Below are 15585 nucleotides of genomic sequence, written 5' to 3'. Positions count from 1 at the left end.
CATTCACCCCCTATTAAGAGATCAGGATTACATCCATCATTACTTTGCTCACTATGCCACTTTGTTCTCCATATGCCACTAGATTCAAGCTAGCCTGGCTGATGAACACGATTTTGTAAGGCTTTAGTTTGGCTGTCTCCTGCCTGAAATTGTCTCTGACTCAATAGAAGTAAATGGGAGAAATTCATTCTCGAAAAAAAAATTGTTTAGTCTTCCACTTACCTCTTCTAAATTGGCAGGTAATGCCAGAGGGCCCATTTCCTTTACTGTAGGGCACATGACACCTGGTTGTCATCTTGAAATGAAGCCTGCTGCTGCTTTAAATTCATAAAATCTTAGCCAGTTTTCTTAAAGCTTGTACTTTACTTTTGAATTAGGACGGTATTATTTTAAATTCTAACGTGATACTGAAACATACACATGAAGTTGCGTTTCCTAGCACTATGTTGCGCTAGGCAGGGCTACTGTTATATATTTGCATATAAAGTGTTTTCGCCTTGTGATTGGAAGTTTTTTCCCACTGTTCCAGCCCACCACTTCTCCAGTTGTATTCGGACGGAAGGCTCCCATTCCAAGATGGCCGCCGCCGCCGCGCAGTCGCAGACAGTGGCAGGCGTGGTCCTGTGACGTCGGTGGTGACGCGTAGGTGACTGACGTGGAAGCGGCTCTTCGGGTTTGTTGATGTTTGAGGCTCTTGGGCAACAGAGGCGGCTTCGTGGCACCTGTGCGGGGGTAAGAGGGGCAAAAAGGGCAGGCCCAGGGGGGCTGCGGGAGGCGAGGACGGAGAGGGGCCCGGGGTGGTATGGGCATATGATGGTATGTGGGGAAGGGGGTATTGGAGGAGCAAGAGGTAAGTGGGTGCTGGAAGGTGGGGAGCTGCAGGGACTGGTGTATCTGAACTAAGGGCTGGGTTATGTCCGGGGCAGAATGTGTGCGGGCTCAGGGTTGGGGGAGCAGAGAGTAGGGGGCTAGGGGAGGGAGAAGAAGCTACAGATCACGGCTTAAAGCTTTGGTCATTGTTTTCCGTTTTTTTCCATAAACTTCCCATAATTACCTGTCAAAGGCGTTGTCAGTATGTGCCTACCCGTCCTCTTGGATCAGAGCATCTCGGGATCTTCGAGATCCCGAGGTTCCAGCTAAAGACATAAGGAGGCAGCTCTACCGCCTACCTAGATTCCTCTACCTCTGTCAAAGTGCCAGTTAAAACCAGTTTAGGAAACATTTGACGACCTGGTTGTTCAGCCGAGGAGTCTTCTTCCTGGTGGTTTCCCTCCCTTGCTTCTAGCACGGGACGCCTCAATGGCAGTTGTGATCGACTGGGAGAGCCATGCCAGGTAGAAGAAGTGGTTAACTTGGGCAAAGAGGTTTTAAATGAAGAAAATGCACTGGGTAGAGAGGCAGATTTAGCCAAAAGTCTAGAAGGTGCAAAAGCTATGTGGGAATGGCAAATAGGAAGAGAATGGCAAATGAGGATGAAAGGAACAAAGGTGGGGAATGAGGGAGCCAATGGAGTTTGATGTATCAGTTGGGTATTGTATGTATTAGACAGTAAACAAGGACGCACGAGATGTAATCGAGCACATAGGATATCAAGGAGAAAGAACATTAAAGGCAATATATGGCTTTAGTGAAAAGGAAAAGCTGAATAAATGGTATACATAGGTAAGTAAGACAGGAGAACGGTGGAGCCAAAAGGTAATGAGAGACTATAAGCGTGGGTATGTGGCCTACAGTTAAGGACAGTGGCTTAGAGATGGGGCAAAGGGATACAAGAGAGGGCAGATGGAGTGAGGAACATGTTAACTGACAGTACACAAGCTGATAAAGTGAGCTTAGCATGGGTTTAAAGTTGAGATAGTAGAGAGCAAAGCGTGAGATGGACCACTGGTGACCACGGGAATTAAAGCCAGCTTTGGCTCTAGGGGACAAAGGCTCAAGGGAGAATACTGGAAGCGAGGCAGTACCTTGGGGTATAAAGCTTGTGAGAGGGTTGTTGCTGGAGGTTGAACGCTTTTTGACTAGGCAGAAAGACCAGAATAAGAAAGAGGTGGTGAAGGCCCAAGAACATAGCAGATGCTGCATTTGTGCATCAAAACAGGATGTTGGGGGCACTTACAAAGATGAATGCTAAAGCAAACTGGCGTATTCTGCACTGCCTGAGGGCACTGGATCCGGAAAACTGGTAAGACACTGGAATAGTCCAGTCTGGATAGAATGGAAACTTGCACTACAGTTTTATGGGCTTCCCAAGCAAGAAAGATTAAGCAATTATGAGTCCCTTCATGATCCAGAAGCAACTTTTGACTACAGAGAGAATTTGAGACTTAAATGAGAGTTGGTTGTTAAAAATCACCCCAAGATTTCAAGCCGTTCCGGTGTGCAGGGTGAGGAGGCTGGGGCATCATTTGGCCAGCATCCATACCAGCTCAAGACCGGATTAGAATCGAAAAAGCTGTAACTTCTTCCCGTCATTCTTTTGTTAACATTTTTGCATTTGAAAACCCTCTCTGCACTTTTATTGGGTGACGGACTTCCAAGAGAAGTAGTATGGTTGCTGAATCCTTATTCCAAGAGTTCGCCAGTTTGACTTAACCTAATGTCTCTAGTTGGCATAAGAGAAGCATACATAGCCAGGTGAGTCAAGTTTAGCTGTGACATGCATCGGCATAGTGCTGGGGCTAGTGATTGCAGAGACTTGTAAGGGTGAGGCACAGGCATACCCAGATAGGATTATGACATAAAAATCGAACAACATATTCTGAGGTCCTCTTTTATGTTAGCATTATTCAATAGGCTATGATGCTTAAGACAATACAGGTTTATGGCACTTGTTGACAAATATAGATGCATCATCTTTTTAGGTCTCGCCTGGCTATCGCGTAAGCGATTGCTCAGCGAGACCTATGTAGGGGCTTCAGAAAATGCTCCAAAGGCTTCCCAGGCGGATCGGGTGGCGGTTACACGCACAACCACGCGCATTCCATTTGCCTCCAGCTACGTCCTGCGCGTGCGCCGCCTCACGCATTCAGAGAGATTTAGTAAGGGGCACAAGACCTTAGGAATGCGGTTTATGGCCAGTGCATGTGAGGCATTCAAGCGCAAAGCTGGCATCTGGCATCGGACTTGAAAGCAGCTGACTGCTTTCACCAGCGCGCGCACGGCCTCGCTTCCTGCATCCCCTCTTACAACAATTAACTTTTGTTATAACTCACACCCCATACGCTCGTTCCCTCCCACACTTCCTTTGATGTCCGCTTTTCTTGTTTACAAAGCACGCCGCGCACTGCTGCACGCCGCACACTGCTGCACACTGCTGCACGCCGCACACTACCGCACGCCACACACTGCTGCGCCCACTGCTGCATTGCACACTGCTGCACGCCTCACACTGCTACACAAAACACTGCTGCACGCCTCACACTGCGGCACGCCTCACACTGCGGCACGCCTCACACTGCGGCACGCCTCACACTGCGGCACGCCTCACACTGCGGCACGCCTCACACTGCGGCACGCCTCACACTGCTGCACGCCGCACACTGCTGCACGCCGCACACTGCGGCACTCCACACACTGCTTTTATGCAAGTTTATGCTACTGATATTGTAAATGACAATGCCTTTTATTTGTTTTAAAACCAAAACATAAATAAAAGGCATTGTAATTTTACAATGCCAATAGCTCAAACTCTTATAAATGCGAGACCCATTGCATTGCAAATGCTTGTTTTTTTATAGTTTACCGCACGCCTGAAAGTTTTTCGTTTTGGTTGGCGCTCATAGCAAGAGCACGCCCTTACACCTGGCTGTTAATTCTCCAATATAACAAGTGTTTAGCTATTATTTTTACAGTTGTATCATTTAACAACTGTCTAGGTTAACACATGTAACTTAGTTGTAAACTGCACTCTTAAACTTCATTTTTTACTCTTGCCTTCTGGTGTGAGAGCTGCCAAAGTTCCAATTTTTGCTAGACTGCCGAATTCAGGGAGAAGTATGAGGAGGCAAATATTACCTCATACCACTCTGCGCCAACATTCTGTAAACCAGCACATTAGGATTGTGGGGATCAGCAATGATCAATGCATATCTTTGATCAGGCATATGACCTGGAGTTTGAAGGTTCTGCAGGCTTTACAAATGGGAAGACAGATTAGGCAACGGAGTTGTCCTCTGCAATGAGATACATAGATTGGAGAGTGAAAGGTATAGGTTCAGGAAGGTAACAAATGGGTAAAGTGACCAAAGGTTGAGTCAGTATAATCAGAGCCTGAAATGGAGAGGGAAAACCCTATAAGAAGTGGCTAACATCTAAGGTGGAGACCTTAAGCACGCAGCAAATTCATGAATGGAGGAGCACACTTTAGGGGGAAGGGTAGTGGAAAGAATTTGAATAGCAAACAATTGCAGATTATTGCAACAGTGGAGGGGCAGTTATCTCTCCATGGGTAGGCTTTGTGCTTGCTAGGGGTGGGTACAGGAAGTCATTACAAGATTTAACCCTTTCACTGAACTTGATTGCTAAGTTCCGTGTCATATGACATATTCAAACAAGCCAGGAAATCCAGGTGCCTTCATAGTGCTGGCAAAACATTGGTCTCTGAGCGTCTGTTCTCATCTCTGTTTTTTCTCCACAGCACTGCTGACTCCTTTCTCAGCTTCTAAATACAGTCCACCGTCGTGGTGGGCAGTAACTTCTCTCGCTACTGGGTATGGCTGCGAAAGTTGTGGACCCCTTCAGTTCAGAAACAGAAGAGGAAGTCGGTGGCATCATGAACAAGTAAACCTCTTTTACTCCTCTCTTTCCTGTTTGCAGGATCTCGTCCATACCGGAGACTCCCAGTAGCATTTGTATTTGTCGTTTCTGCATCTCGTATACATAACTTTTATCTCCACATAATAATAATCCATATTTGTAAAGCGCGAACATATCACCCCTTAAGGTTGCAATGCGCTGTGGGCCGTTTGAGAGAGTTAGTGAGCTATTGCCCAGAGTCACATAATGCTGAGCTGCCGCCGGCACTGAGGATCGAATCGTGATCTTCGCGCTCCGGAGTGAACTGCTCTGACTGCTGCACCACACCTCTCCCACATCATTACGTGCTGGTAACCCCATGGTATTTTTCAGTGTGTTTTTGCAGGTAGACTGTGGTGCCCAAAGGTGCTTCTGTCTAGATTGTCTCTTCAGCAAATGGGTAGAACTCTGTTGATATTCAGCTGCACAATTGAATCAGGTGGGAGGGGGTGCTTATAAAAGTTATATTAATTTAAAACTCATTTTCTTTGTTTTATTGTTGCTGACATTGTTCTCTATTTTCTCTTGGCTTCATGCAATAATTGTTTTTCGGAGGGAATTGCCTGTCATGTGTTCCTGTGAACCGCTGTGATCTCAGCACAGATTGAAGGCTGTCTGTTTTCTGCTACATCCATGGCTGAGCCATAGTTTTTATTGACCGCCACTGACCTAGTTGAGACATCCTACTATTACATTCGATCAATTAAAACATTTTAGTTCTGTAAAGATGCTGTCAGACCTACCCTTCTAGGCCGTTTCCCTTCATGTTAGGAGAGTGGATTTAGACTGCCTCTCTATCTGGAAAAGTCAATGCTCCCTCTGAAGGACTTCGTGTTGGCTATTCACCCTTCCCACAGATGAATGTCTCCCAACAGAGCAAAGTAGGATTCTTTTTGTATAAAGGAAAGGTCTGCATCTACCAATTGTGGTAGCGACAGTGGGAAATACTTTTTTGAAAAAGTCTTTGCTCAAACACCAGGTTTTATTTTGAAGACAGCCTAAACTCCACTGCTGGATATAGTGGTCATGAACCCCCAAAATACATCTTGCCTTGTGTTCTATGTTCTTTCGCAGCACAGTTGTTGCATGCATATTCTTTACTTCATGGTAGGCAAGTCTGAGAGCTAGGATTCCAGACAGGATGCTGAGGCACCAAACTGTCATTCAGCACATCACAAAGATACCCAATATTTCTAGGCTCCCCACGCTACCCCCCTGCTGCTTTTTAAAGGCCACTAAACATCTGTTGGACACACAGACCAGTAAGAGAGATACCTTAGCGGGCTCTTAAATAGATGTGAGAGGCCTTCACCTGTCCCATGCAGACCACTAATCTGTCACCATAGTCATCCCTTCATGTCTTGCAAATTCTCCACCGGACTCTCAGGGTGGTACTGGGTTTAATTGTACACCCTTTTGACATCTTGCTAATTCATCTAGGGCACTCAAATACTCTTGGATAATGATACCTACGTATTTGAGGCTTGATGCTATGTGTCTCAATTCACCAGGCTTTTTCCAGAAAGAGTCAAAAGATTATGAACTTTAAAGAGAATTGTTGAAAATGGCCCTCGCTGAAGGCTCACCCCAAACTTCATGCCTTCCTCCTCCTCCTTTTTCTTGACCTTTTTTGTTGGCTTTAGGACTCTGAGCACTTTACCGCTGCTAACCAGTGCTAAAGTGCATGTGCTCTTTCCTCTAAACAGTGTAACATTCGCCCATACCCTGTTGGCATATTCAATTTACTTATAAGTCTCTAGTACATGCTCTTCATGTGCTCGGGGTCTGTAAATTAAATGCTACTAGTGGGCCTGCAGCACTGATTGTGCCATCCACTTAGGTAGCCCCGTAACCATGGCTCAGGCCTGCCACTGCAGGGCCTGTGTGTGCAGTTTTAAACTGCCAAGTCGACTTGGTAAGTTAAATGTCTTTCAACAAAAAAGACCCAATCTATTTAGTACAGAACTACTTTGAACACTATGTAAAGAAGGAATTGAGAGGTATCAAATTAACCTCTTCAGAACCACCCCCAACTATCTAGACTTGTGAGGTGGATTCCCAATTTACCAGAGTCTGTACTGATTTATAAATTTGTTTTGCAAGAACCCTAGACCAATGCAGCAGTCACTATGTTCAGAAAAATCAATATGTGAAAAAAAACAGTTTAATCACAGGGATGTACAACCCACACCGTGAATATCAGTGAGAAAAAATGTGCAGAGCAAGGATCACCTCACGTGCGCAACACCACAGCGGGCTGACACTGGTTAGATCATCACCAGTACTGCCACGTTTCTCATCATAGGTTGCCACCTTGCTCAAAGAAAACTGGGTAACTCAACCAAAAAAATCACAAAATCAAAAAAGGTGAAAATATGTGAGCTTAACACACAACAGTTCTGAATTAAAATTGATAAAGAACCATGGCCACCATAATTTTATTCTTAGCTCATGGGTCAATTCAAAGATAAAAAGTGCTGTATTTTAACAGACAGCTTCCTGTCTGTTAAAATACAGCACTTTTTATGAATGGCACCCGTGCTAGTCACCTGACCACTCGTCACTTCTTTATGTGCACCCCGGTACCTTCCTTGTGAGTGCAAAATATCACTTGTTTGTTTCATTCAGATACATGGAGTGATCACGGGTGAATGTAAGCCCGATTCAGTGTTTATGTTTTGTGAGACACAACGGAGCACGGTGACATTAATTCACTGTAGGTGGCTAAACAGTAAGACTGTTTAGTTTAGTCACATACGACAACATTACAATAACATTGGTTGACGATTGAGAGGAGCTTGAAACGAAGCTGTGTACAGAACATATGTTGTTGTGTATATATTGTTTCCTTCTCTTTTTTCCAACAGGTATTTTCCTTAAGAAATACGAGTAAGTATTACCCCACTGTAAACACAGGAGGGTTTTTTGCATTCTAACCAAGGGTAGGGTACACCTGAGCGTGTGTAGACCGCCCTGGTTAGCACCATCGGTCCTGACGAAAACCTGGATAACTTCCCTCAAGGTTGAAACATGTAGACCTATCTCACTAATTTTTTTCACCTCACTTTTTGGTGATACCTTGGGTCAATCTAACCTTATATGGTATCCCGCCAATCCTTTTTAATATTGTTCAGTTGCTCCATGATTAAATAATTTTTGACAGAGAGTTAAATCTGACCAATTTTTAAATCACTTCCTGCACTTGCACCACACCAGAAAAACAAAACCAGCTCCACTGTAGTCAGGTGTCGCAGCACACCCGGATGACACTCGGTTATCCGGGTGGGACCCCGATGATGAAGCATGTCACCAACCAGGTTGGTGAGTGAGGGGTCTTCTATAAGAAAGGATAAGCCTTTCTTTTCAGTGCACCTCTCCATCTCCGAGGCATTAAATTACCTTTGAGGGTGTACTCCTTCTTTTGTTTAAGTTAAATGTCTTGCCAAGCCTAAACCTTCATTTTCAATACATATGTCGCCTCTAGCCAGCCCAAAGGTAGGGTACAGTTTATTAAGAAAATATTTGTGTATTTTTGAAATTTGATGTAGCGCACATAGCACAAAGGCATCAAAGCGCTTTTCTACACATAGGATAGAGGGTTACAGCGTGTTACGGTAATATTAGGGTGGATGTGTACTGGAGTTACAACAAGAGACAGTTACACAAATTGGGCAGAGGACATATACAGTTGAAGCATCGATTTAGATAGTTGGATCATATAACAGAGGCAGATCAGGGCAGAGTGGAAAGAGGACTTAAGTCTGGTCAAGGGCGAATTAACCAAGATGTCTGTTAAAAAGGAGGAGCTTAAGATCCTTTTTGAAGGTTGCTAGGCAGGCGATTGGACGGGTTGAGGGAGGCAGAGAGTTCCAGATTCTAGTGGCACTACCAGAGAAAGACTTATTTGTGCATCGTTCTCAACTGAATATAGAGGGTGGGGTACCAGGAGCAGGGACTGGGCATTTCTGGAACCCCTGTTTGCTCCGGAGATTTTCAGCTTCTGGTTTAGATAGGAGGATGAGGAGGAGTGCATCGCTCTGTGGGTAATGCAAGATGTTTTGAATTGGGCTGGTGCTTCAATGGGGAGCCATTTGAGGGTTTGCAGGGTAGAGTCAATGTGGTCAAATGTCTTGAGACCTAAGACGAAGCGTGCTGAAGCTGTAGTGTTGCTCTCAGTGTGCCTAGGTGAACTTTGGGAATGTCTGAAAGAAGGGCAAATCCATAGTCTAGTTTAGAGAACGAGGGGCTGCGCCACTGTTTTGAGGTCTTGTTCCGGAATCAATTGTCTGATGCCCTAAAGTTGGTGTTGTGCACTGTTGGCAATGGATGCTATGTGGCTGTGAAGATTGAGACGAAAATCAAGGGTTCTGGCACTCAGGACAATGGCGGGGCAACCTTCCATGGCGGGAAAAATTGGCCATCCATTCTTGTACAGGAGTTTATGCTTTCGGAGGTGAGATCAAAAGTAATTCTTTGTTAGTTGGGTTGAGTTTTAAATGGTGGTTGGACATCCAGATTTGAATATTTAAGAGTATATTGGATACCAGGGCAGCGTCTTCTTATGATTACGTTTTCAAGTATATTTGGTTGTCGTCAGTAAAGGTGGACGAGAATCCCAGAGTTTCTGAGAATCACACATGTACTTTTACGTATTACATGTCCTGGCAGTGAAAACCCTTAAATTAGTTTATTTCGCTACTGCTAGGCCCATCTCACTCATATGATAACATTGGGGTTACCGTATTACATTTTATGCATGTAAATTCTAATTGGGAAGAGATAAGAACTCCAATTCTGGTGTCTCTAGTATCATGATTTAAAAGCACAACTATTGGTGAAGTCTGATTTTAAATTGCCGTTCAGAAAATGCCACTTTTAGTGTGACTTGATGGGCATCTTGGGAGACAGGAGGGAAGTGCTGGGCACAGCCTCACACGTACACATAAATAGGCTGTGCCCTGTCCGCACACAAAGGGCTGCATACTTCGCTGTAGTGAGTCTGAAGCCAGGGCTGGAAGGGAGGACCTCCGTTTGCCTCACAAATCATCTTTGCTGTCTCCCCCACTTCAAAGGCACAACTGGGTATGAGTACTGGACTCTGACACCTTTACTTTAGTCCACTTCTGGACCTGAAACTACTCTGCCAGGAAGAAGAACTGTTGTGCTAATGGGCTATCACTCTGCTGGACTGATGCTCTGGAAGACTGTTACCTTGCTGTGCTGCCCTGCTTCTCTCTCTCACTGGGTAAAGATTGGACCTCTATCGCTTGCACCCAGCATTACTCCAAGGGCTAGCTGACTAGCCTCCTAATTAGAAATGTCAGGGATATAACAGACTTCCATTCCTGCTCCTTGACCATTGGAAGTAGGTCCAAGGTGCTTTATTTATTTATTTATTTATTTATTTAAAGGTTTTGTAGAGCGCATAGTAACCCTAGAGCATCCCAGCGCTAAACCCGAGACTCCATTGGTTTCAGCCGGGGAGGGGGTTATGATTGAGGAAAAAGGAGGGTCTTTAGAGTTTTCCTGAACTGGAAGAGATTGGGTTCTGTCCTCAGTCTTCGTGGGAGGTTGTTCCAGTGTTTGGCCGTGTGGACCGAGAAGCGGCGGCCACCGGCCCTGGCTTTTTTAACTCTGGGGACTGTGATGAGATTTTCATCACTGGATCGGAGGGCCCTATTCGCTTTGTAAGGGATAATGAATTCCTTGAGGAGAGGGGGGCCGTTGTTGTTAAGGGTTTTATGGGCAAGACAGAGAGCCTTGAAGGCAACCCTTTCTCTCACTGGGAGCCAGTGAAGTAACTTGAGGGCTGGCTTAGCCGAGGATCTTGCAGGTGTGCCAGTGAGCAGGCGGGCTGCGGCATTTTGGACTTTCTGCAAGGTGTTGAGGGTGGCTTCGGGAGCTCCCAGGTAGATTGCGTTGCAGTAGTCCAATCTCGCCAGTATGAGGCCCTGAATCAGGAGTTTCTTGGCGTTCGCAGGGAGCAGGGGGAAGACCTTTCTACAGGCTCTGAGTAGTCCGAAGCATGTTTCTGCCGTCTTTTTTGCCTGAGTTCTGAAGCTCAGGTCTGTTTCAATCCAGACGCCTAGGCTTTTTACTTCTTCCTTAGGAACGGGGGGGTCACCCAGGCAGTTGGGCCAGAGGTGAGTCGGCAGGGAGGGCCCTTTGTTGCCAAGCATTAGTATCTCGGTCTTTGACCCGTTTAGTTTTAGTGATGAGAGGTTCATCCAACGATGGACTTCGGTGAGGCAACTGTGAAGGTCGGAGGGGGAGTGGTGGGGGTGTGAGAGGGTAACCACCAGCTGGGTGTCGTCGGCGTAGTTTATGATTGACACGCCGAACGGACTGACCAGTTTCTCCAGTGGGGCCAAGTATACGTTGAATAACGTAGGGCTTAGGGATGAGCCCTGCGGTACTCCACAGCAGAAGGGGATAACGGGTGAGTGGCTGTCGTTCTCCCAGACTTGGAAGGAACGGTCTGCTAGAAAGGATTTTAGCCATTTCCGGGCCATACCCCTTACTCCAATTTCTCCCAAACGTTGGATTAAGGTAGGATGGTCCACAGTGTCGAAGGCCGCACTGAGGTCCAGGAGGATCACTGCCACTGATCCTCCCGTGTCCAGGATGCTTCTGGCCTTCTCCACGGCTGCCAGGAGGGCGATGTCAGTGCCCTGGCCTGGTCGGAACCCTGTCTGAGAGACCCCAAGAAGGTTGTTGCTCTCCAGGAATAGCGACAGTTGTTTGTTCACAAATTTTTCCGTGATCTTACTATTTCCTGGGAGAAGAGAGATGGGTCTGTAATTGGAGAGGTCCTGTGGGTCCAAGGAGGGTTTTTTTAGTAGGCCTTTGACTGCTGCAGCTTTCCATCTGGAGGGGACTATACCCTGCGAGAGGGAGGAGTTGATCAGCGCCGTGAGGGGGGGAATGATGGTGCTGGTCACTTTCTTCAGGAAGCTGAGGGGTGCAGGGTCGAGGGGGGACCCACTTTTAATTGAGGCCAATGTTGCCGCAACCTCTTCCGTGGTCACTGGGCCGAAGGAGTCCAGGGAAGGTGAGGGGCTGGTAGGATCCCCGTCCATGTGACCCGGTTGACCCGGTTCGGAGGGGGGGATGGCCACGAGAATTTTTTGTATTTTCTCGTCAAAGTGGAATCGACATTTCCTCTGCTGCGAGAGCTGAATCGATGCATTGCAGCTGTTGCGGAAACAGGACCGGAGCATGGCACTCTGAAGCATCGGATCACCATCGGAACCACTGCATCGTCGCTACTTTGGAGAGATGATCATCGCATCCTTTTGACTGCGTGGAGAAACCCGGCGCATCGTCTTCGAACCTGGCACATCACCATCGCTGCGTGTGGAAAATCGATGTAGTACCTCGACTGCGGGATCAACACCAACACATCTTTCAACTGCCCCCGCATCTTTGTCATTGTAACAAGGATCAGCAGGCCTTGTGGGGTCCCTGTATCCGGCCTGCTCTCCATTGCGGTTGGCCTGAACTTTTGACTTTGTCCTGGTCCAGTGAGACCAGATATCCTAGATTGGCGCTTATTGCTTCTAAGCTTTATTTTCACATTTATTCTCTAAAATTCATATCTCGGCATCTACCTATTGGATGATTTTCATTTTGGTTTTGTTTTATTTATTAAATTAAGAGCTTTTTTTCTAACTTGGCATGGAATCTTTTTGTGTAATGTTTGCGCTGTTTTACTGTTTGAAGTTTTGCACAAATATTTTACACGTTACGTTGCCTCTTAAATTAAGCCTGACTGCTCTGTGCCAATCTACCAGAGGGTGACCACAGGATTATTTAGCATGTGTTGTGACTTACCCTGATTACATTGTGGTTTAGGCTTGGACAGGGTGCATACCTCTGCCATCCAGAAATCCAATATCTAACAAGACTAATATAATTGAATTTTAGGTATGGAAATATTAGAATTACATCACTGTTTTCCACAGTCTCATATCACACATATAGTCCCTTCCTGTAAGTTTCATACATTGCTTTTTTTTGTCCTTCTGGAGGCGCATTTTTGTAGCCACAGTGCGGTCTTCTGTGGTCAGTTGGCAAGCCCGTTCTTCCACTTTGGTGTCCTGTATCTATGGGAGAAAACGTATCACTCCTTGTAAGACCTAAAGGTTTCTCTGGTCTGTTCCTTGCCGTCACAGCGTACTGATCTTTTGATTTGGGTTTCTGTGACCAGAAAGTGGCATCTCTCGCCCTTTCTTACCCTCTATGTCCCTCTAGAACTTTGTCTTCCTTGCACCTTACAGTTCACCTTCACCTCCCAAATCCCCTCTTTTCTTTTTCTCTTATTTTTAGGTCGAGCTTGATCGACCTGTTATTTCTCTTTTGTGGGGTTTGGAAAACCCACAGATTGCCATTGGCTACTGTCTGTGGCATTTAGAAATGCTGGCTTCTTATTGGGGCATTTCTCTCAAAGTCCCTCCTTTGTGTGTTTAGTTATCCTTCCGGTGATTTCACTCTGAGAACATGTTAGTTGGCCATCACACAGTACACAGTGTGATGGCCTCTCTTCCCTCCTCCCATCTTGCCACTCTTCTGCTCCCGCATAAAGAGCTTCCATGGGCCACATCCATTTCAGGGTCCCACTCCTCCCCTCAAATCATTGCTCCACCTTCTTCTCTCACTCACCACCCCTAGCCTCAGTAAGTGTCCCGTTATTTTTCATTCGAGCCGCGCCCCCTCGTTTAGCCTGTCTTCCCGCGCGTTCTTTGCTTGGCCACGCCCCTTGCTTTTAGCCTCGCCTCTGCTGTTCCCTAGTTATGCCGGCTGATTTGGGCACGCGCCTGCCCTTGTCTATGTGGTATATCTGGTGTCACACATATTTGTATCAATTATGTTTTCTTCCAAAATATTAACAGTGATGTCACAGAAAACTATCTTTCATGAATTCCACACGGTCATGTTATTGCTAATGTCACAGTTCCACCAGTGGATTCTCGGAAGCGTCCCGGATTCGGCCGGTAGCAGGGTGCTGAGGTTGTGAGTAGCTGTTGCGCTACGAAGAGGGGGGGCACGTGAAAATAACTTTTAAGCATGCTGCAGACTTCTGTACAGCACAGCTTAAAGACATAGGCAAAGTCAATATATCTGGCTAAACACTTATAAGGTCCAAAAGTGAGACCTATTGGCTATGCCAATGCTTGTTTATTTTTACAACTGTATTGGGAAGGCCAAGTTACAAAATACGAGCTGTTGGAGAGAGATTTACTAAACACAACATCCTTGGAGATTTATTCAGGAAGTGTAGTCCACAGGAAGTGCACTTCTGTTTTAAACCAAACAACCTTTTTGTTTGCTAAGCGTTTCCATCCGTGGCAGCGGATATGTAACTAGCATACAACAGGAAGAGAGCTGGCAGATTTCATCTTGTTTTGCCAATGAATTCAGCAGTACAGATCGCAGCAGAGAGGGGCGATGTTAACAGCAGGGAACTGCAAATGATAGTTCCTGGAAAGTGTAACCCTGTGGGTTCTGCAGTCCCTTCAGGGGCCCTCAATAACCAGACCCGCCCCCCACCACAGTTTTGCGATTTTCTTCTTCTGCCCTCCCTCTCATCCTGTCCTTTTCCTGCCTCACTTCCAACTCACCCGTGTGTAACCTCCATCGCTGACCAAGCCTATTATCTTTTTTCCTCGCTTCTCGTGTCACTCTTTCCCACATTTCTTTCTCGCACCGGCATCTCTTATGTTTCCAACCCCTCTCTCACAATCTGTCTGGTATTTGTTTGCTGGGACGTCACCTCACCGACCAACTATATTGTGTGATCTGCAGATAAAAGTTAGATTCCCTGCGCAAGGTCAACGTATCCTTTCGCGTTTCTAAGGTCGCTAAATCTGAGGTGCCTTTAAATGATGTGATTGTAACCCACATGTCCTATTTACAGTAATGTGGCGGTATGAACAGCTGTCTAAAAATGAGTTACTAATCGTGAAGGGTCTAGTCATCTTGCTCTTGTCCAAATAGTACATAATCCCCACCACATGCACTTCCTGAAATACTAAGATTTTCTCCCATTTAGGGTCGGGACGGGTGGGCAACCAGCACTCAGACTACTGAGGTCATATAAATGTCCTTATGCTGAGTACGGTTGTTTACCTGGCTGTCAGTTAAGTAGCCTCTACCATGTATACCAGCATAGCCCACCAGGATGCGCCACTAATAAATTGCTTAATATTGTGGCACAATATAAAGAGCTTTAGTGATGTGGCGAGCCAAACATGCCCAGAAACACTCTCCCATCTATATTGCAGCCTCCACTCTTTTCCCTTCATCCTTTTCAATTCCACGTGCTCTCTCTTGCTCTGCTTTTTGTCTCTCCATCTTCCTTGCCGCTTCATCCTTCTGTCTTCTTTTCTGTTAATTTCGCCATTTCATTGCAGCTCTTCTCATTCACCACATGCTCTATCCATTCCGTCCATCTCAACTATTACATATGATTTATACATGGCAATCTTACCCTTCAGCCTCTTGCCACTATCTTATGACTAAGGGACCACTTCTCCAAAGTACAGCCTCTGAAATTACATTTGGTTCTTTCGTTTTTATAGCTATGTTAACTGATTTGTTTAGTGCTGTATTCCATTAGTATGGTCTTGAAGCACTACTGTTTTCGAGTACCTTCACATTCTGGTTTTGAGCTTTCTGTAAAAAAAAGTCTGTTTTCTAATGTAGTAGAAATATACAATCTGAAGACATGCTGGCATATTGGCCTTATCTCACCCCATGAAGTGGAGGCCCTGCACTTTGGAGGGCACACTT

General features: G+C 45.9%; 1 protein-coding gene across 1 annotated transcript in view; it reads left to right on the top strand.

Moving 5' to 3' along the window:
• Positions 1–598: 598 nt before the first annotated feature.
• Positions 599–15585, top strand: part of RABAC1 (Rab acceptor 1) — a 59950-nt gene continuing 44963 nt past the window's right edge. The window contains exons 1-2 of the mRNA XM_085615597.1: positions 599–732; positions 4637–4779. Of these exons, the coding sequence (XP_085471723.1) occupies positions 4712–4779 (68 nt within the window). The 5' untranslated portion in view covers positions 599–732; positions 4637–4711. The remainder of the gene's footprint in view (positions 733–4636; positions 4780–15585) is intronic.

This window comes from Triturus cristatus, chromosome 7, assembly GCF_964204655.1.
Source record: "Triturus cristatus chromosome 7, aTriCri1.1, whole genome shotgun sequence".
Lineage (NCBI taxonomy): Eukaryota > Metazoa > Chordata > Amphibia > Caudata > Salamandridae > Triturus > Triturus cristatus.
This window is presented reverse-complemented; position numbering and strand designations above follow the sequence as displayed.